This window comes from Prionailurus bengalensis, chromosome B4 (genome assembly GCF_016509475.1).
Source record: "Prionailurus bengalensis isolate Pbe53 chromosome B4, Fcat_Pben_1.1_paternal_pri, whole genome shotgun sequence".
NCBI classification, from domain to species: domain Eukaryota; kingdom Metazoa; phylum Chordata; class Mammalia; order Carnivora; family Felidae; genus Prionailurus; species Prionailurus bengalensis.
In genome coordinates, this window is record NC_057358.1 from 41,370,536 (window position 1) to 41,390,280 (window position 19,745).

A 19,745-nucleotide genomic window follows, 5' to 3' on the forward strand; every position below is an offset into this window, starting at 1 on the left:
TTTTTTTAAAGAAACAAACAAACAAACCTTAAAAAAAATAAAAGCCTTTAAAAAAAGCAATTGAGGGGCGCCTGGGTGGCGCAGTCGGTTAAGCGTCCGACTTCAGCCAGGTCACGATCTCGCGGTCCGCGAGTTCGAGCCCCGCGTCAGGCTCTGGGCTGATGGCTCAGAGTCTGGAGCCTGTTTCCGATTCTGTGTCTCCCTCTCTCTCGGCCCCTCCCCCGTTCATGCTCTGTCTCTCTCTGTCCCAAAAATAAATAAAAACGTTGAAAAAAAAATTTTTTTTTAAAGAAACAAACAACCTTAAAAAAAATAAAAGCCTTTAAAAAAAGCAATTGAGGGGCGCCTGGGTGGCGCAGTCGGTTAAGCGTCCGACTTCAGCCAGGTCACGATCTCGCGGTCCGCGAGTTCGAGCCCCGCGTCAGGCTCTGGGCTGATGGCTCAGAGCCTGGAGCCTGTTTCCGATTCTGTGTCTCCCTCTCTCTCGGCCCCTCCCCCGTTCATGCTCTGTCTCTCTCTGTCCCAAAAATAAATAAACGTTGATAAAAAAAGCAATTGATTAGATCATGTGGTCTCTAATTTCTTTCTACTAAATCCTGTGAGCTAATAAATAATATTAAACTCCGTTAATCCTACTTTAATCTTGAAATCAGCCTCATTGTTAATCCTGACCTTGGAGAACAGATTTCTCCCAGTGTTTTTGTGACTCTAGAACTTCAGGGCAGCTAGCAACAAAAGCCCTTCTAGCTATCAGCAGGTCTCCTTAAACCTCAGCCACAAGTTACTGATTTATTTCCTACCTAATTAGGCTGTTCAGAAAAGACTGAATGGAAGGTGGCTAGTTTGCTCTCCCTTATGTCTCTCTGGTGTCTTTATTTACTTTGCTAAGGTGTAAAGAGGTACTGTAATTTTATAACTGCTTCTTCTGCCTCCAACCATGTTAGTATTTTCTCCTGTCAGTTAAAATAAAGATTTCTTCTCATGTTAAAGATGTCCCCTCCTCCTTCAGAAAACCTCAGCAGTCAGTGCTGGGTTATGGTCTTAATAACTGAGGTATTTGATGCCAGTTAAATGTGTGTTAGAACAAAACTTCTTTTAAAAACTTTTTAACAGTTTAATAATAGTATTTTTTAGAACAGAAAATTACATTAAAAAATGAGCCTGGCTGGCTCAGTCAGTATTGCATGCGACTCTTAAACCCAGGGTTGTGAGTTCAAGCCCTGCATTGGGTGTAGAAATTACTTAAAAATCTTTTTTTTTTTTTAATTAGTACATTCACACGGTACAAAATTTTAAATTATTAACAAGGACATGCATTGTAAAGTCCCTTCCAAACCTATTTCCTAGCTACTTAGATTTATTTCCTACAAGGAAGCAACATTCCGAGTTTATCGCACACCCTTCTAGAGATAACAAAGACGTATAGTGTAACATACGTTCTTTTCCTTCCCTTCTTACACAAATGGTAGAATTTTTTTTTTTTTTAATTTTTTTTTTCAATGTTTATTTATTTTGGGGACAGAGAGAGACAGAGCATGAACGGGGGAGGGGCAGAGAGAGAGGGAGACACAGAATCGGAAGCTGGCTCCAGGCTCTGAGCCATCACCCCAGAGCCCGACGCGGGGCTCGAACTCACGAACTGCGAGATCGTGACCTGGCTGAAGTCGGACGCTCAACCGACTGCGCCACCCAGGTGCCCCTTTTTTTTCTTTTTCTTTTTTTTTTTCTTTTTTCAAATGGTAGAATTTTCTACCCACTGATCTACCACCTTGCTTTTTTTCACTTAACAACATACTGCAATGTTTTTAATATTTATACATGAATAGCTGCCTCATTCTTTTTTATGCTAACATTGACTCCCATTGTATGGATGTCCCATAAATTAATCAGTTATTGAACACTTACTTTTTCTAAACTTTGACTTAGCAAAGTTTTTAAGTAAATGTTTGGAGTAGGTTTGTGACCTTTAAATTTGAAAAGTCTTATTTGAGTTTCTTTGAAGACTGTAGTAAAGCCTTGTCACTTCAAAAATGGGAAAGTGTTTTGAGCTCCACCCTTGTAGGTGCTTCTCAACTTTTTTTTTTTTTTTTAATGTTTTTATTTTTAAGAGAGAGGGTGAGACAGAGTACTAGCAGGGGAGGGGCAGAGAGAGAGGGAGACACAGAATCCAAAGCAGGCTCCAGGTTCTGAGCTCTCACCACAGAGCCTGACTTGGGGCTCAAACCCATGAACCGTGAGATCATGACCTGAGCTGAAGTCAGATGCTTAACCAACTGAGCCACCCAGGCGCCCCACTTCTCAACTTTTTAAGCATGAGAAGTGTTCCTTTTCTTTGGGGTAGTAAGTCTAGGTTCTCGATGTAATCATGAGGTAGGCTGCATTACAGAAGGCTGCAGTGACACTCCCGTGGGTGCCAAGTTGGTGACCGGTGGACGTTCTTCCAGGCAGGCCATCATTCTCACTCGAGAAGCCATAGGCCACTTCCAGGAGTCTGAGCCTTTCAGTCATGTGGACCCAGAGGAGTCAGAGGAGACCAGGTTCCTGAATCTCTTGGGGACTATCTTCAAAGGTATTTCTTTTCCTTCTTCAGTTAGCAAACAAAACATTTCAATTAGTATCGATGGGCTATTTACTTTATGCCAGACACTGGCCTGGGAGTGCCAGGAGGCACTGTGCCACAGCAGTCCAGAGGAGATTTGGCAGTGCCCTGGAATGGATACAGCCCATGGACCTAAGATTGATAGTCATATGGCGTGAAATGGTATTTCCAAACCATAGAGGATGTTCAGAATTTTTTGAGAAATGAACCAAGACATTTTAGAGTAGGTTCTAAGTGTATACCCTCCCATTGTGGAAAGAACTATCCGGGGATGTTGTAGCCAATAGATTTCCCCATACACCTTTGAGCAATAACCATCCTAGAATTCTCTAACTCCTAGGCCCAGCAGCTTCCACACAGGAGAATGCCCAGGGTTCTGCAGGGAACATGGGCCCAGGACAGACAGACAGTAAAGACAAGCCCAGTGTGTCAGAGCCCGTGAAATCCAGGGAAAGCACTGAGCTGGTGAAGCAGGAGATGCTGGTGCAGTATCTGCAGGACGCCTACAGCTTCTCTCTGAAGATTACAGAGGCCATTAGCATCATCAGCAAGATGATGTATGAAAACACAACTACAGGTGTGCCAGCATCCCTCTCTGTAAGGACTGTGTCTTGGGGTTGGAAAAACCAGTCTTGCCTGTATTTTATTGATAACGGTCTGCTCCTTCAAAAGGCAAGGATTCTTTATTTCCGTTTGCTCTGTCTAGCTCTGTGGAGCAGACGTGGTATGCATAGGGTATTTCACGACAGGGCCATCTAGGATGATATTCTTGGGGGAAATGGAAGAAGCTTCCACTTGCATGTTGCTACAGTAGGAAAGGTTCTATCTCTTAAGTATTGGGGGAATTTTGCCAAGCAGATGGGTGACATTTCTGTCTCTCCCCTCAGTGGTGCAGGAGGTGATTGAATTCTTTGTGATGGTGTTCCAATTTGGGGTACCTCAGGCCCTGTTCGGGGTGCGCCGCATGCTCCCTCTCATCTGGTCTAAGGAGCCTGGCATCCGGGAGGCTGTGCTTAATGCCTACCGCCAGCTTTACCTCAGCCCCAGAGGGGACTCTGCCAGGTATATGTGGTACCTTTGCCTCTGTCAGCTTTAACAGGGTCAGCTTCTCAGGGGACGTTTGCAGTCTCCTACAGGAATGGCAGGGGGCGGGGGCATCCTTCTTGAGGAGTCCTGAATCTAATGGGGTTCAGGGCGGGGCTGGACTTCCAGTAAAGTCATCTGACACTGTGGTGGGACAGTCCTAATCACCTGTTTGCCAGGTTTAACTTGCCAGTTTTTAATGACCTCTGCTCTCTGCTATTCCCACAGAGCCAAAGCCCAGACTTTGATTCAGAATCTCTCTTTGCTACTAGTGGATGCCTCAGTTGGGACTATCCAGTGTCTTGAGGAAATTGTAAGTCTTTCTTTCCTTTCCTTACTTTCCTTCCTTCATTCCTTTCTTCCTTCCCTTCTTTTCTTTTCCTTTTCTTTCCTTTCTTTCTTTCTCTTTCTTTCTTCTCTTTCTTTCTTTCTTATTTGTTTGTTTGTTTGTTTGTTTATGTAATCTCTGCAGCCAATGTGGGACTCAAACTCATGACCCTGAGATCAAAAATCACATGCTCTTCTGACCAAGCCAGCCAGGCGCCCCCTTACTTCTATTTTCTTTATTCATTCAACAAGTATTAGTGATTACTATGTACGTGTTCAGCAGTTTACTCAGCCCCACAAAGTATAAGATTGTTTTCAAGTTCCCAACTTAAAAGGAACCAACAGTATAGTGGGTAGCCAAAAAACATAAAACAGTTATAGAATGATGTGGCACATAGGTAATTCAGTGCCAAAAAAATGTGGCACAGGTAATGGTTGTAGCAGCAATGGTGATAGGGTAACACTAATGACATGCCAGGGACTGTTCTTAGCAGTTTGCTCATATGAACTTGTGTAACCCTCACAACAACCCAGTGAGGTAATACTGTTAGTGTACATTTTACAGTGAGAAGCTTAAGACACTGAGAGGTTAAGGAACTTGGCTAATCACGGCTGGTTGGTGGCAGAGACTCAGGCAATAAGAGCTCCAGAAAACATACTCATACCTTGTACGTTACCCTGACGAGTCCTGAGTGGCAAGAGAGCAGTATGAGGTAGAACAGTCAAGGAAAGCTTCCTGGAGGTGGTAGGACTTAAACAGGGTCTTGATGAGTAGGATGTAGAGAGAGAAAGGAGGGAGCATGTAGATGGAAAGCCAATTAAGAGCACAGAAAGTTGTGGCATGAAAAAGATCACGTTCTGGCTGCAAACTGTTATCTGCAAAAGATAATAAAGTGGGAGTGTAGGTTGGAACTGAATTGTAAAGGTCCCTGAATGCCTTTCACAAGTCCAGGACTTTCACCTTGTTGGCCAACATTGTAGTGAGGTGGACCTGCTTTTGAAGTACAAGTATTTGGGTTGTGGAGACAGGTGGAGGTGGTGCTGAACACCAGCTTCCACCAGGTGGAGCACTACCGCCAGCCACATTTTTCTCTTGGGGAGAAAAGGAGCCTGGTGGCAGCCGCTGGGCTGAAATGTCAGGCTAGCTCTCCTGGTCCAGAGCCCCTACTATAGGCAAAGGAGAGTTTTGTTTCTTTTTTTTTTTTTTTTTTATGTTTATTTATTTTTGAGAGAGAGACAGAGCGTGAGTGGGGGAGGGGCAGAGAGAGAGGGAGACACAGAATCTATCTGAAGCAGACTCCAGGCTCTGAGCTGTCAGCACACAGCCTGATGCAGGTCTTGAACTCACGAACTGCAGGATCATGACCTGAGCTAGAATCGGACACTTATCGGACTAAGCCACCCAAGTGCTCCAAAGGAGAGCTATTTCTAAATGATGAGCAGAGGTGTGGCGTGATGAAGAAGATGTTTGGGAGACTGGTCCAACAGGAGCATACAGGTTGGTTGGAGAGGACGCTAGAGACGAGGTCTGCGGACCTTCTGTAAGTGTGCAGCATCAAAGGACTAGACTCGGGCTGGGAGGAAAAGCTGTGGAGTTGCACTTAATGGAAGATAGATTATAAAGGAAAAATGGGTAGGATTAAGTGGGGAAGAAATTAGCTGACTGTGAAGTGTTAAGCATATGTGATTGAGAATGTTGATACCCTGGGCAGAATGAAAAGGCAAGGAAGGATGGAGTCTTCTGTTTTAGACATGTTGAGTTGTGGTCACAGCAACAACAGCTACTAGAAATCCCCGGAATGTAGTCAGAGCCATGGACTCACACAGACTTCAATATGTCATCTTAATAAATGTAGTTTTGAAGGCATGAAGGTAGAAAAGTGACAGAGGTGCAAGTACCTCCCCAAACCCCAACTTTACATTTCGAGCCTCCTTCTTCCTTTTCCATCCCTAAGTATTGCTTTTACCCACTTCGGGCTCTCAACGTTCTCTTCAGAGAAGCGGACCAAGGATTTGGGGGGGGGGGGGGGTTGTTATTTTTTGGCCTGAGCCCTTTCTCTTTTCTCTTCAGCTCTGTGAGTTTGTGCAGAAGGATGAATTGAAACCGGCAGTGACCCAGCTGCTGTGGGAGCGGGCGACCAAGAAGGTCCCCTGCTCTCCTCTGGAGCGCTGTTCCTCTGTCATGCTTCTTGGGATGATGGCACGGTGAGGCTCAGATCCAGACAGACGCTAGGAATAAGAGGGAAAGGGAAGGTTCTGAGAAAGCTCCCTTTCCTTCAATAACAGCAGTCAGGCCCAGCCAAGCTGTGTGCGTGAGTCGGCTACCTAAGTGAAAAATAAAATAGTACCAGCGCCCTCCTCTGCACCCCGTGCAGCAGAAATAACGGGATTTGGTACAGCAAGAGGGATTCTGAGGGGCCAGCCCCATGTCAGAGCCTCTGCTGTCTGCTCCAGGGCTCTAGCCTTGCACTGAGTGCTGTTACCTACCCCGCTTGGCATTTTCCCCCTCAGAGTCCTGTCCTTGACTAGCTTTGACTGTGTGGTTTCCTTCCTCTAGAGGAAAACCAGAAATCGTGGGAAGCAACTTAGACACACTGGTGAGCATAGGACTGGATGAGAAGTTTCCACAGGACTACAGGTTGGCCCAGCAGGTGTGCCATGCCATTGCCAACATCTCTGACAGGAGAAAGGTACATGGGGTCTCCAGACCAGGGAGAGTGGCCATCCTCTTACACACTCTCAACACATACCCACCTTTTGTCTTTCCTGTTCTCGACAGCCTTCTCTGAGCAAACGTCACCCTCCCTTCCGGCTGCCTCAGCAACATAGGTTGTTTGAGCGACTGCAAGAGGTGGTCACAAAAGGTGAGCTATCGTGAAGGCCTCGGGTAGAATGGAGTCCTTTGTCTGCAGTGGGTGACTTCTCCCTTCTCCTCTACAGGCTTTGTCCACCCAGACCCACTCTGGATCCCATTCAAAGAGGTGGCAGTGACCCTCATTTACCAGCTGGCAGAGGGCCCCGAGGTGATCTGTGCCCAGATATTGCAGGGCTGTGCGAAGCAGGCCCTGGAGAAGCTGGGGGAGAAGAGCGCCACCCAGGAGGTCCCGAGTAAGTAGGCAAGAGGGTCCCCCGTGGGCAGCAGCCAGACTCTACTGCTTTCCTTGTCGAGCCAGTAGCCACTGCCAGCACTGCTTCCTACAGCAGCCCCTGACCCTCCGCAGACCACACTGTCTCACTTCTGTCACTCAGACTGGGCCAGTCACCGCCACCATCCCCGTCCCTCCCCGCCCACCCTCCCCCGTCTCCATCTCTCTCTTCTGCGCCAGCTTGTGTATGGCACATGAGCAAGAGGTAGAGCCATCAACACAGAATGCAGGGTCCTGTGAGATTTAATTTTGTCTCTTTCTCCCTGCTTTCCCTCCCCTCCTCCAGAGGACACCCCCATGCTCCCCACTTTGCTGTTGATGAACCTGCTGTCCCTGGCTGGAGATGTGGCTCTGCAGCAGCTGGTGCACTTGGAACAGGCAGTGAGCGGGGAGCTCTGTCGGCGCCGGGTTCTTCGGGAAGAGCAGGAGCAGAAGACTAAGGATCCAAAGGAGAAGGTGAATGAAGTGCCTGCGTGTTTGGGTTTGTGTCCCAAGGATTTCCCGGATTTATTTCCTGACTGTGGGTCACTCACGTTTCCTTCTGGGAACCTCTGCTTTTCTACTGTTAAATGAGGAAGACACCCTGCCTCCTTGCTGCTGTTACTGGGAAAGGTTAGTGAGAACAAAGATGGAGCAGTCTGTTGGTGACCACCCAGGAAGGAAAGTTTTAGGGAAACAGAGCGTTGAGTTAGGGACCTCAGCATGAAATCTAGGCTCCCCCTCAGGCACTGCTTGTTAGAATAAGCACACACGCACCCCCTTTCCCATCAGCCGTGGTTGCTGGGCCTGCCACCTTATGGGGACCTTGTGTTCTTTCCACTAGAGGCAGTGGTGTCTCGCAGACAAATAAGACACAGAGTATCTTGCAGCAGTGGAATTAGGTCTGACCTCTGTGACCTTGAACCATTGTTGCCATGATCCGTTTATTGATTGTATGCAGGAAATGACGTGCTTCTGTGAGGATGAGTTCAGAGATGTAGGAATATGCTTTAGCAACTTGAAAATAACGCTGCTTGTTCCACTTTGAATTTGCCAGTTCACATTTGGCAACTTAGAAGTAAAACTACAGAGTCCTAGTTCTTTTCCTGTTTAATTAAGGTGTGCTTCCTCTTTATAGACACATTTGACCACTGTAGGAATGGTTTTACAGAACTTGCCTTTCCCCAGACACATTCCTGCAAAATGAAAGACAGGCTGGAGTTAAAAATGCTGTCTTGGGGGCATCTGGGTGGCTCAGTCAGTTAAGCATCCTATGTCAGCTTAGGTCATGATCTCACGGTTCATGGGTTTGAGCCCTGAATCAGGCTGTGTGCTGACAGCTCAGAGCCTGGAGCCTGCTTCAGATTCTGTGTCTCCCTTGCTTTCTGCCCCTCCCCTGCTCATGCTGTCTCTCTTAAAAATAAAATATTAAAAATTTTTTTAAAATGCTGTCTTGGATGAGCCATGATCCCTGGTTTCTTCCCCATTAGAACACAAGCTCTGACACCACCATAGAGGAGGAGATGGGGCTGGCGGGCGCTGCCGCTGATGATCCAGAGGCAGAACTCATCCGCAGCATCTGTGAGAAGGAGCTGTTAGATGGTAAGAAGAATTGCTGAGGGACCTGCTCCCCGGCCGAGATAACCTGTCCCAGACCTAGAGCCGTTCTTCCGACAGGCAAACAGATCCTGGCTGCCTTTGTTCCACTTCTGCTTAAAGTCTGCAACAACCCGGGCCTCTACAGCAACCCAGAGCTCTCTGCAGCCGCTTCACTTGCCCTTGGCAAGTTCTGCATGATCAGGTAGGCCCTGGGGCCAGTACTGCCCTCTCAGAGAGGATGGGGATGGTGCCTCTCCCTGATGATCCTTTCCTTGCCCCTAGTGCCACTTTCTGCGACTCCCAGCTTCGCCTGCTTTTCACCATGCTGGAAAAGTCCTCGCTCCCCATTGTCCGGTCTAACCTCATGGTTGCTGCTGGGGATCTGGCCATCCGCTTCCCTAACCTGGTGGACCCCTGGACACCTCATCTGTATGCTCGGTGAGAGATCCCTCATGACACTGTAGCAGGCCTTGCTAGCCCTGGGAGGCTGTAGTTCAGTCAGGATGAAAATCACTAAAACTGTTTCTCTGGTCTTTAGCATTACCTTGATATCTGCTTGATACTTGACCTGTACAGACCCTTGCTAAGTATAGCCCCAAAGGAATTGGCACCTCTGTCCAAAGCGTTGGCTCCAAGCTTGGCCTCTTACCCCAATCCCAGCTTTCTAACTGCTTCTAGAATGTCACATTGAGAAGGGGTGATAGAGGAGCACCTGGGTGGCTTAGTCAATAGAGCATGCAACTCTTAATCTTGGGTTCATGAGTTAGGGCCCCACGCTGAGGGTAGAGTTTACTTTAAAAAAAAAAAGAAGAAGAAGAAGGGGCAACAGATTCCTGCTAAGGGTCTTTCCCACCAGTGTCCCAATATAACTCACCATTAGTGCCAGTGACTTGAGATTTCACTCCTAGGCTCCGGGACCCAGCTCAGCAGGTGCGGAGAACAGCAGGGCTGGTGATGACCCACCTGATTCTAAAGGACATGGTGAAGGTGAAGGGGCAGGTGAGCGAGATGGCTGTGCTGCTCATCGACCCCGCACCTCAGATCGCTGCCCTGGCCAAGAACTTCTTCAATGAGCTTTCCCACAAGGTGAGAGGCAGCGGGAGACCACTGTCGAGGGAACAGGCGCGCACACACAGACACACACCCTGTGTCGATAACATGACTCTCTCTCTCACAGGGCAATGCGATCTATAATCTCCTTCCAGATATCATCAGCCGCCTGTCAGACCCCGAGGGAGGGGTGGAGGAAGAGCCTTTCCACACCATCATGAAGTATGGTTCCCTGAGCCTTGGGGCACAGTTTTCATGTAGCACATGCTTAAGAATCACACAAACCTGTATTTGAATTCTAGCTCTGCTACTTTGTAGCTGTATAACCTTCAGTAGTAACTTAGCCTCTCTGTGCCTGTTCCTCCTCTGTACAGTGAGGCCTCTGACATTTGCCCCTTAGTTCTTGAGGGGCTTCAGTACCATAGAGTTTCTAGTGCGGCGGTAGGCGCATAGGAGTCCTCACGACATGGCAGCAGTTTTTGTTACAAATTCCCATTCTCGGTGAGAATTTTGCAGAGGGGGTGGGGTGGATTTTTTCTGAGGGTCTAGGAAGAAGGCAGGACGATGACAGAAGGCGGGTGCTAGGGGAAGACAGGACTGTCCCGACAGGGACGGAGCTGCCCCTGGGAGGCCACACAACCACATCTCCCCTTCCTCAGGCAGCTCCTCTCCTACATCACCAAGGACAAGCAGACGGAGAGCCTGGTGGAGAAGTTGTGTCAGCGCTTCCGCACTGCCCGGTATGCCGGCTTCCCAAGGGGTGTCCCTGAGGCCTGTGGGGTACCGACGGGGAAGGACGGGCCTTCGCTCCTCCATCTCGCTGCTCCTCACGACGCCTTTCTCATCTGCAGGACCGAGCGGCAGTATCGGGACCTGGCCTACTGTGTGTCACAGCTGCCCCTCACAGAGCGAGGCCTCCGCAGGATGCTGGACAATTTTGACTGCTTTGGGGACAAACTGTCGGATGAGTCCATCTTTAGTGCTTTTTTGTCAGTTGTGGGCAAACTGCGACGCGGAGCCAAGCCCGAGGGCAAGGTGAGCGCAGCGGCCATCCCGGTGCTATGAGTTCATCTGCATTGCACTGCCCGGACCTGCCTCGCCTACCCCGCCCATTCCCCTCCCTCGGCTCAACTGCAGCGAAGTAACCAGCACCACCTGAGACCAGATCTTTCTGTCTCCAATTCCTGTGTCTTTCTTTTTCTCTTTTTTAAAATGGACTTTATCTTTTACAGCAGTTTTAGGTTCAAAAGTAAATACTGTGTCGAAGAGTTCTTCCACATGTGCCCAGCCGCCACCCATGCAAAGCACCCCCCCCCCCCCCCCCCCCGCTCTCAGTCTCCCCCACCAGAGTGGCACGTTTGTTACAATCGATGAACCTATGTTGACACATCATTATCACCCAAAGTCCATAGTTGACCTTAGGGGTCACTCACTCATTATGTGGGTTTGGACAAAGTGTGTTGTGGCCTGTGTCCATCATTATAGTATTACATAGTGCAGTTCCACTGCCCAAGAAGTCTTCTGTGCTCCCCCATCGCCCTCTGTCCCCCGACCCTTGGCAACCAGTGATCTTTTTACTGTTGTCACAGTTTTGTCTTTCCCAGAATGTCATATACTTGTAGTCCTGCAGTGTGTACCCTCCCTGGGTTGGGTTCTCTCAGTGATATGCGTGATGTTTTCACCATGTCTTTCTTTCCATAGCCTTGTTTCTTTTTCATCTTAGAAATAAGTTTCCAGGCCTGCTCTTTTTTTTTTTTAATGGTCATTTTTGAGAGAGAGATACAGAGCATCGGTGGGGGAGGGGCAGAGAGAGACCAAGACACAGAATCCAAAGCAGGTTCCAGGCTCTGAGCTGTCAGCATAGAACCCAGTGCGGGGCTCAAACTCGAGCCTTGAGATTACGACCTGAGCCAAAGTCTGACGATTAACTGACCAAGCCACCCAGGTGCCCCTTCCAGGCCTGCTCTTACTCTCTTCCCCCCCTCCAGGCTGTAATAGATGAATTTGAGCAGAAGCTTCGGGTCTGCCACACCAGAGGGCTGGATGCGGTGAAAGACCTTGAGGTTGGCCAGGAGGGTAGCCAGAGAGCCCCATCAGCCAAGAAACCATCCACTGGTACGTGAGGCAGCCCCACAAGTGGAGAGATCGGGCCCTTCTCTCAGAGTATCCTTTTTTGGGGACTCATGCGTTGGCCTTTTCTAGTCTCCAAGCGGCACCAGCGTCTGGCTTCTGCAGCCTCATCAGACGGTGACTTTGTCACTCCTGAGCCCCACCGCACTGCCCGTCGGCATCCAAACACCCAACAGCGAGTTTCGAAAAAGAAACCCAGAATTGTCTTCTCGAGTGATGAGTCCAGCGAGGAAGGTAGGATGCTCCCTCCCAGATGTGGCTCGCAGGAAGCATAGCTTGGGGAGGGGTGGGGGGAGGCGGTTTTGATGGGGTCCTGCCCATGTAGATTCTCTCCGCCCCCGCCCTCCCCCCAGGTGTGTTTCTCTGGGCACAGTATGGGTTTTGTTTCTGGGCCTAGTCTGGGGCTGTCCCACTTGTTCTCTGAGATCTACTTTTCACCATCTTTGTGACTCAGCTTTTTCTTCCTCCTCCAATCCTCTGAATAGAGCTTTCAGCAGAGATGACGGAAGACGAGACACCCAAGAAAACAACCCCCATCCGCCGAGCACCTCCTCGAAGGCACAGGCCCTAGGAAGTCATCTTGCCTGTTCCTGTCCCTGCTGTGCGGGGTATCTTATGAAGTGAACTTGAATTCCGCTCCCTTGTAAAATACCGTTTTTGCCTGTCCTCTTGTCTTTTTAATATAGAATGGTCTTTATGACGTAAAGCATTTCTCTTAAACTGGCCTTACTGAACTGAATTGAGCTGCTTTCATTGGACTCTCTGTCTGCCAGTCTCCTTGTTTCCTAATGAATAAATGTTTTTATATACTTTTAGACATTTTTCCTAAGCTTGTCTGTTTCAGCTTACATGAGCCCAGATGCAGGCAGCAGGGAGAGGAGCCCCGAAGTCCTGGGGCCTGTCTGAAGATCTGATAAGCTCCATGCTCCCCCAGTGCCTCATCTTCCCCTCCTCCACCTCCCCATGCCGCACGAAGGACAGGACACCTCCCCACGCCGCATGAGGGACAGGATTGCTGCACGGCAGAGAAGCGTGCAGCGGCCAGTCTCCAGACCGGTGTGGCGCTACTCGGGGGCCTTCTGGCAATGCCTAGAGATAGTTTTTGTCATCACAACCTAGGTGGGAGGGATGCTATCAGCATCTAGTGGGCAGAGGCCAAGGATGTTGCTAAATATCCTACAATGCAGAAAACAGACCCCCAAAACAGAATTATTTGGCCCAAAATGCCAATCAGTGGTGCCGAGGTGGAGAAACCCTTCTCTAGACCAAGGGCTGATCTGCGTCCTCCCCTCCCCCGGCGTGCTCCCTGAGCCCATCTCTGAGGCAGTGACTGACCTAGCCGGCTGAGCAGATGGAAGGTCAGGTCCTGATCCCCTCCAGCTCTAGATAATATCTGTGGAGTCGGTCTGTCTACCTAGAGATTCCTTAACTGTTCCAGGGTCTGTGGCAAGTCGGCTCTCAGCGCAGGCACTGCTTCAGCCTGCCCACCCCTCAGCTCCCCAAGTCTGCTCTGCTGAGTCACCTGGACCAGAGGCAGTGAGCGTGTTCTCATGACAACACTGGTGTCTTTGCTGTCATGACAACAGCAGGCTGCATCAGTAATGCTCCCGTGGGCACTGAGCTCCCTCTGGCAGAAGACACTAATGAAAGATGACACACGCACTTTGGGTAGTGCTGGGGCTCGGAGGGGCCCCTGAGGCCCTTTCCAGGGAAAGGGTTAATGGTCCTGGTTGAGCATGAGCAGGAATGGAACAGGGACAGCTGGGTCCCAGTGCCAGGCCCCAGCAGACCGCCAGTGGCACTTGCCACCTCCTGTCACCATTAGGTGCCCTCTGGCCCTACTCTTGGGGTTCATGAAAAGCCTGGAAACCAACCATGCACGAGGCCGCCAGACAGATACAGACTTGGCTCTGGGGCCCCAAGGAGGGAGGGCAGTCCCAGAAAGGGCAGGGGCCAGGGTTGGAGTCGGGGTGCGGGAGAGCGTGCCCTCTGCCTTTTAAGCAAAGGTTATCACCAGGCAGGCTAAACTTAGCCACAGGCTCTTCAGCTAGAAAAGGGGGCTGGTCTCAGGTTACGCTGGGCCAGCAAAGAGGCCCCTGGATCCCCGGCCCCCAGCACCTGCTGATGGGCCATGTCCATTCCACCCCACCCCCTTCCAAACCCTCTGTCCTCTCAAGCGTTCAAATGTAGCCCTTCTTCCATCCTCAGCTCGCAAAACTGGCGCAGCCTGGGCTCCAGACTGTTGGAGTGGCGTGGATCCCTTCCTCCACCTCGTGTGGGTCTGGGGGCCTGTTCCCACCATGTGCCCAAAGCCTCCCAATTTTTTCTCTCTTCTGAACTCCTCACCCTGCCCCCAACATCCCCTGGGCGCGGGCAGGGAAGAGGAGTCCCTGGCTCTGGGGCCGACCGGCACGTCCCAGGATGGGGAGGGACTTCCGCCCTCACGTCCCGATAGCGGCCCCGGGCTGGAGGAGATGAAGGGGGCACTGTGTCCCAGCCCTGGCGGCACAGCACTATGGTCTCCCGGGAGCGACTTTGTGGGAGGCCTAGCCCGGCCTGGGGGAGAGCAGCTGGTGCACACAGGGCCTGGTTTGTCCGCCCCAATTATTACCTCTCTGGGCTGCCCGAGCTGCAGGACAGCGTGACCTTCAGTGCAGAAACCTCCCCCTCAAGCCGCCCGCCAAGCCTCCTTCCTCTCCAGGCCCCCACTGCCCAGAGCCAGCCCAGGCCCCCGGCCCAGAGAGGCCGGGAGCCAGGGCCTGGGGAGGGGGAAGTGGGGGCTGGGCAGGGCCTGGCCTGAGACTGGCTGACCTCTCCCGGGCCTTTTTCCTCTGCGGTTCCCCCGCTACTACCGAAGAGCCTTGAGAATAAGTTCCCCAGCCTTCCCGCCTCTCAGCCTCTGAAAGAAAGGGGACGGGGGGATGGCAGCGTGCGGCCGCGAGCAACCCGTCTCTGGCCCCAACTCCCCATCCCACAAGCTCCCAAAGTCCTCCCGTTTCATATGTGCAGCGGTCCTGGCTCCCGGAGGTCTTCCGTTGTCACCGGGAGGCCAGCTTGCTGCATGCCCACAGGGCTGCCCTAGGTGCCATCAGCGATCCCTGGCTCCACTGGGCCCGTCTCGGTCCCCTCCCCCCCACTCTGTTCCTAGCCCACATGCTAGGTGCGTGCACACTTGACCAAAAAAAAAAAAAAAAAAAAAAATCGGGCCCTGCTACTCACGGTTTTACGGGCGCACGTAGCTCAGGCCTCTGCGCCCTTGGGCCGTGACTGGGCGAGCCAGCGGGAGGCGGGGCCCGCACCCCCTCTTTTCCCCGCCACGCCCCGCCGCTATAAATTGAGACTGCAGCCTCCGCCGGTGCTCTCTGCTCCTCCCCGTTCGACAGACAGCCGCATCTTCTGGTGCAGTGCCAGGTAGAACCAGGCAAAGCCAGGCAAAGCTAGGCTGAGGGGAGCCACGGGAGGCTCGGGCACGGCTCGGAAGGGGGCCGGGAGCGCTCGCGGGCAGGGGGTGGGCCGCGCGGCCGGGCCTCCGCATTGCAGGGGCGGGAAGACGGACGTGCCCGAGCGCGGGTTGGGAATGGAGGCCTGGGGGGAGGGGAGGGCAGCGGCCGGGTTGCAGCCGCCACCCGCCCCCGCGCTCTAATGGTCGCTTTTTTCTGCCCGCAGCCGCGTCCCCGAGACACGATGGTGAAGGTCGGAGTCAACGGGTGAGTTAGGGGGTGGGGTAGGGTGGGGCATCGAGTCCCGCGGCCCCGGGCGAACCGCTACTGCGGGCATTGCCCTGCTTAGTCTTCGCAAGCGCGTGAGGGACGTGGGTGCGGTGGTCCTACCCCCCCCACCCCCACCCCCAAGGAGAACTCAAGGTCGGCATTCTGACCTGGCCGAGGCTCCCGCCTTAAAGAGCCGCGTGGGCCACCCTCCCCCAAGCTGTGGCTCCTCATGCAATGCCGCCCCCGCGGGCGCGAGCCGCCCGCAGCCCTCCGCCCCACCTGCCTCCGATAGACGAGAGCGCCCCCCTCCCGGCATTGGACCTATCCCTTTAATCCCCAGCTGGGGCTTCTTTCTTTGCTTTCGCGCCCTGCGGGGTCACGTGCCGGGAAGGAGCCCCTCCCCCACCGGCCGGCGGCCTCCCCACCTACCGGGGTGCCCGGGGCTGAGCTGGGTGCAGAGCCCGCTGGGAGGGCCCGTTTGCGGGAACCCGACCGCCATGTTGCAACAGGGAAGGAAGTGAATGAACCACCGTTAGGCAACCTTCCTTAGCTCTTCACTGTTCCTCCTTCCTCGCCTATGACTAACCCTCCTGATCCTGCCTGGGTGGGGTGGAGTCGCCTTTATCCCGTAAACCAGGTTGAGGCAAGGCTTCCCTCGGTCTTGCTCTTAAAAGAGCTGGACTTCAGAAATCTGACCGGAGACCATCCCTTAAGCTGCCAATCAAATTTCCCCTCAGGGATGCTTCTTCTGGACGATTCTCTGATGAATCAAACATGGGTTTAGGGGAGTCCTCTTGTGTCCTTTTTTTTCCTCCCCCCTTTTCCGGAGAGGTGTGGTAGCTGCAGCTTAGTGCCATGTTGGGGGAGCTGAGTCATGGGCAGAAATTTTCCACTACAAAATGGCTTCTGTAGCAGCAGCCCCTTTCATCACACTGGCTCTCCTGGAGGCTGCTTTCTTCCGTCCATACCTAGAGCTGACCCAACCCTAAAGGCCAGGCTATAAAGGTCACTGGGAGGATTAGGTGTCTGTGAGCCTTGGGAATCCTGCCCTTCTCCCCGTTGCATCTTCCAGAAATCAGATCCCCTCTCCACTCTAATCTGGGGTTAAATATAGCTGCCTGACCTTTCTGCAGCTTGGGGCCTGGGCTACTACTCTTTTTGCCCCCACCCACCCCACACACACATCTGTCGCTCCCACTCCTGATTTTTGGAAGAGGGCTTGCAGGGACAAGTGGCTTAGCAAACTAGAGCCCTCAGATCAGGGGGTTGAGAAGCATTCCTTTTTCCCCTTCTCTTCGTTTTGGAGGAAGAGATGGGCTTTCCCCTTCCAGTTAACTTCTGACCTTTACTCTTGCCCTTTGAACTTGGTGATGCTAAGTATGCAACTCTTTGCTCCCTGGAGGGTGTATCCTGATGCTGGGCCAGACAGGGAACAAGCATTCCCAGGGAGGGCACAGATAGTGGGGGAGATAAATGCCATGTGCCAGGCATGTGTCCAGACTGCGGGGGTGGCCAGAGCAGAGCCCTGCATGGCCATTGCTCCTTTGCAGGACTTGTAATGACTAGGGAGTTGGGCCAGTCTCTGAACCTAATCACTTCTTGGGCAGGCTTCACTTTCTGGCCAGGCTGTCCTGGCAGGGTTGCTCAAGAAAGATAAAATTAGACCTCTTGGACTTTTCTGGAGGGAAGTGCCATCTTCTAACCTCTGGAAGAGGATGGGTTGGTCTAGGGCTGTTTCCATGCCTGGGAGAATTCTCTACCCTTTTTTCATTCCTTCTCACCTCTTGTCTTTACCAGATTTGGCCGTATTGGGCGCCTGGTCACCAGGGCTGCTTTTAACTCTGGCAAAGTGGACATTGTCGCCATCAATGACCCCTTCATTGACCTCAACTACATGGTGAGTGCTGCCCCCACAGCTGGCGTAGGGAGCAGAGCCTGGCTGAAGCGCAGCCGCTTGATGGCCCTCACTTGTCCCTCCAGGTCTACATGTTCCAGTATGATTCCACCCACGGCAAATTCCACGGCACAGTCAAGGCTGAGAACGGGAAACTTGTCATCAATGGAAAGCCCATCACCATCTTCCAGGAGTAAGTGTAGAAGACGGAACAGGGTGGAATTTGCTTTGAGGGAGTTACTAGGATGGGCTGACAACCTTGGGTGGTACATGGTACCCCATGTCCCTGAGCTTTCGATTTGTCTCCCTTTATAGGCGAGATCCCGCCAACATCAAATGGGGTGATGCTGGTGCTGAGTATGTTGTGGAGTCTACTGGGGTCTTCACCACCATGGAGAAGGCTGGGGTGAGTGGCAGGGAGAGTAAAGATGGGGGGTGGAGTTTGGTATAGCGGGAATGATGGGGAACCCTTAAGGAGAGGGAGAGTGTGGATTATGATGATTACTCTACCACAGGCTCACTTGAAGGGTGGGGCCAAGAGGGTCATCATCTCTGCCCCTTCTGCTGATGCCCCCATGTTTGTGATGGGCGTGAACCACGAGAAGTATGACAACTCTCTCAAGATTGTCAGGTGAGCACAGCAGAGGGGAGTGGGGAGGTGGTCAGATGGTACTGTGTGTTGCCAGGTAGACGTGTTCTTGCCTTGACCTGCCTCCCTCTTTTCAGCAATGCCTCCTGCACCACCAACTGCCTGGCCCCTCTGGCCAAGGTCATCCATGACCACTTCGGCATCGTGGAGGGACTCATGGTACGGGTGATGGGGAAAGTGCCCAGTGTGTTTATTTCTCACCCAGGGCTAGATCCATTTCCCTTCTTCGAATGTGGCCCTGGGCTGTGGGGACCATGGGGCATTGAGGGTTCCGAGGGACGGGCTCAGGTCACTGTCTCAAGTCTTCCCGGGGGAGGAGGGGGTCAAGGGGTAGATGACTTTAGGGGTGCTGTGCGGGCCTTCACTCCCTCCTCCATGTTTGCAGACCACAGTCCATGCCATCACCGCCACCCAGAAGACCGTGGACGGCCCCTCTGGGAAACTGTGGCGTGATGGCCGAGGGGCTGCCCAGAACATCATCCCTGCTTCTACTGGCGCTGCCAAGGCTGTGGGCAAGGTCATCCCTGAGCTGAATGGGTGAGGTTCCTTGCTGTTCTCTGCCCTGGGGGTCTGTGGAACCGGGAGGAGCAGTACTGACCCTGCTTTGCCTGCTGTCTGCAGGAAGCTCACTGGCATGGCCTTCCGTGTCCCCACCCCCAATGTGTCCGTCGTGGATCTGACCTGCCGCCTGGAGAAAGCTGTAAGTAGGAGTTGGAAAAGGATTCGTGGGCTCAGGGTTTGTGTCTTGGGTAAAAAACAGCAAGATTGGAACTTGAATAACCATCTCGTTTTTACCTTTTTAGGCCAAATACGATGACATCAAGAAGGTGGTGAAGCAGGCATCAGAGGGCCCCCTCAAGGGCATCCTGGGCTACACTGAGGACCAGGTTGTCTCCTGCGACTTTAACAGTGACACCCACTCTTCCACCTTCGACGCTGGGGCTGGCATTGCGCTCAATGACCACTTTGTCAAGCTCATTTCCTGGTATGCTGCTGGGGTGTGGTTGGGGGGTGTGGCGCCCTCTGGTGGCCGGTTCACGAAAATAGACCTGAACTCGTGACCCTCTTTCAGGTATGACAATGAATTTGGCTACAGCAACCGGGTGGTGGACCTTATGGTCCACATGGCCTCCAAGGAGTAAGAACCCCCTGGACCACCAGCCCCAGCAAGAGGAAGAAAAGAGAGGCCCTCAGCTGCTGGGGAGTCCTTGCCCCCGTTTGCCACCCAACACACTTGAGAATCTCCTGACCTCCAGTTTCCATCCCAGACCCCCTGAAGAAGGGGAGGGGCTTGGGGAGCCCTACCTTATCATGTACCATCAATAAAGTATACTGTATCCAACCAACTCTTGTGGGCTTTTTTTGTTTTTTAGCTTTTTCCAGGGTCTGGGATAAATGGGAGGGGAGCTAGGCTGGTGCCAAAGAGAAATAGACTTGCTGCGAGTACCCAAGAAGGGCCCAGCATACCCCAACCAGACCTGAAACTCCACTGTAGGTCCTGGGCCCAAGTGAAAGGCCTTACAAAAGCACATGTGCATGGGCACTCACTAATTTGAAGACCAGTCTGTCTTCGCTTTGG

The 19,745-nt window shown here is 52.1% G+C and overlaps 2 protein-coding genes and 1 long non-coding RNA gene across 8 annotated transcripts in view; 2 read left to right on the plus strand and 1 right to left on the minus strand.

Annotated features, from left to right (window-relative positions):
- NCAPD2 (non-SMC condensin I complex subunit D2) overlaps positions 1 to 12,728 on the plus strand; it is a 31,337-nt gene extending 18,609 nt beyond the window's left edge. For 4 of the 6 annotated variants that reach the window (XM_043562128.1, XM_043562125.1, XM_043562127.1 and 1 more), the window contains exons 14-32: positions 2,445 to 2,569; positions 2,940 to 3,176; positions 3,487 to 3,661; positions 3,911 to 3,995; positions 6,081 to 6,214; positions 6,567 to 6,699; positions 6,789 to 6,873; positions 6,950 to 7,117; positions 7,442 to 7,611; positions 8,625 to 8,736; positions 8,812 to 8,935; positions 9,016 to 9,171; positions 9,642 to 9,819; positions 9,911 to 10,005; positions 10,443 to 10,523; positions 10,635 to 10,818; positions 11,772 to 11,898; positions 11,986 to 12,147; positions 12,399 to 12,728. In XM_043562128.1, coding sequence (XP_043418063.1) covers positions 2,445 to 2,569; positions 2,940 to 3,176; positions 3,487 to 3,661; positions 3,911 to 3,995; positions 6,081 to 6,214; positions 6,567 to 6,699; positions 6,789 to 6,873; positions 6,950 to 7,117; positions 7,442 to 7,611; positions 8,625 to 8,736; positions 8,812 to 8,935; positions 9,016 to 9,171; positions 9,642 to 9,819; positions 9,911 to 10,005; positions 10,443 to 10,523; positions 10,635 to 10,818; positions 11,772 to 11,898; positions 11,986 to 12,147; positions 12,399 to 12,484 — 2,617 coding nt within the window. In that variant the 3' untranslated portion in view covers positions 12,485 to 12,728. Of the gene's footprint in view, positions 1 to 2,444; positions 2,570 to 2,939; positions 3,177 to 3,486; positions 3,662 to 3,910; positions 3,996 to 6,080; positions 6,215 to 6,566; positions 6,700 to 6,788; positions 6,874 to 6,949; positions 7,118 to 7,441; positions 7,612 to 8,624; positions 8,737 to 8,811; positions 8,936 to 9,015; positions 9,172 to 9,641; positions 9,820 to 9,910; positions 10,006 to 10,442; positions 10,524 to 10,634; positions 10,819 to 11,771; positions 11,899 to 11,985; positions 12,148 to 12,398 lie in introns of those variants that run through there. The other 2 variants (XR_006294456.1, XR_006294457.1) reach the window with 2 other exon arrangements.
- Positions 5,846 to 6,866, minus strand: LOC122472512. Its single transcript, XR_006294458.1, has 2 exons — positions 6,760 to 6,866; positions 5,846 to 6,238 (listed from the first exon to the last, which is right to left on the minus strand). It is a non-coding gene; the product is annotated as an uncharacterized LOC122472512 (long non-coding RNA).
- A 2,500-nt stretch (positions 12,729 to 15,228) lies between the features above and the next one.
- GAPDH (glyceraldehyde-3-phosphate dehydrogenase) lies at positions 15,229 to 19,508 on the plus strand. Its single transcript, XM_043562141.1, has 11 exons — positions 15,229 to 15,324; positions 15,580 to 15,620; positions 17,421 to 17,520; positions 17,604 to 17,710; positions 17,833 to 17,923; positions 18,033 to 18,148; positions 18,244 to 18,325; positions 18,552 to 18,703; positions 18,788 to 18,866; positions 18,970 to 19,151; positions 19,239 to 19,508. Exons 2-11 carry the CDS (start codon positions 15,598 to 15,600, stop codon positions 19,306 to 19,308), a joined length of 1,002 nt encoding a protein of 333 aa, XP_043418076.1. The 5' UTR covers positions 15,229 to 15,324; positions 15,580 to 15,597; the 3' UTR covers positions 19,309 to 19,508.
- Positions 19,509 to 19,745: the final 237 nt, after the last annotated feature.

Bases quoted from the DNA above. Each gene is read 5' to 3' on its own strand.
- GAPDH (XM_043562141.1), top strand. From the start codon at position 15,598: ATGGTGAAGGTCGGAGTCAACGG. The intron at 15,621-17,420 runs GTGAGTTAGGGG...TGTCTTTACCAG, and splicing joins GTGAAGGTCGGAGTCAACGG to ATTTGGCCGTATTGGGCGCC. The intron at 18,149-18,243 runs GTGAGCACAGCA...CCCTCTTTTCAG, and splicing joins AACTCTCTCAAGATTGTCAG to CAATGCCTCCTGCACCACCA.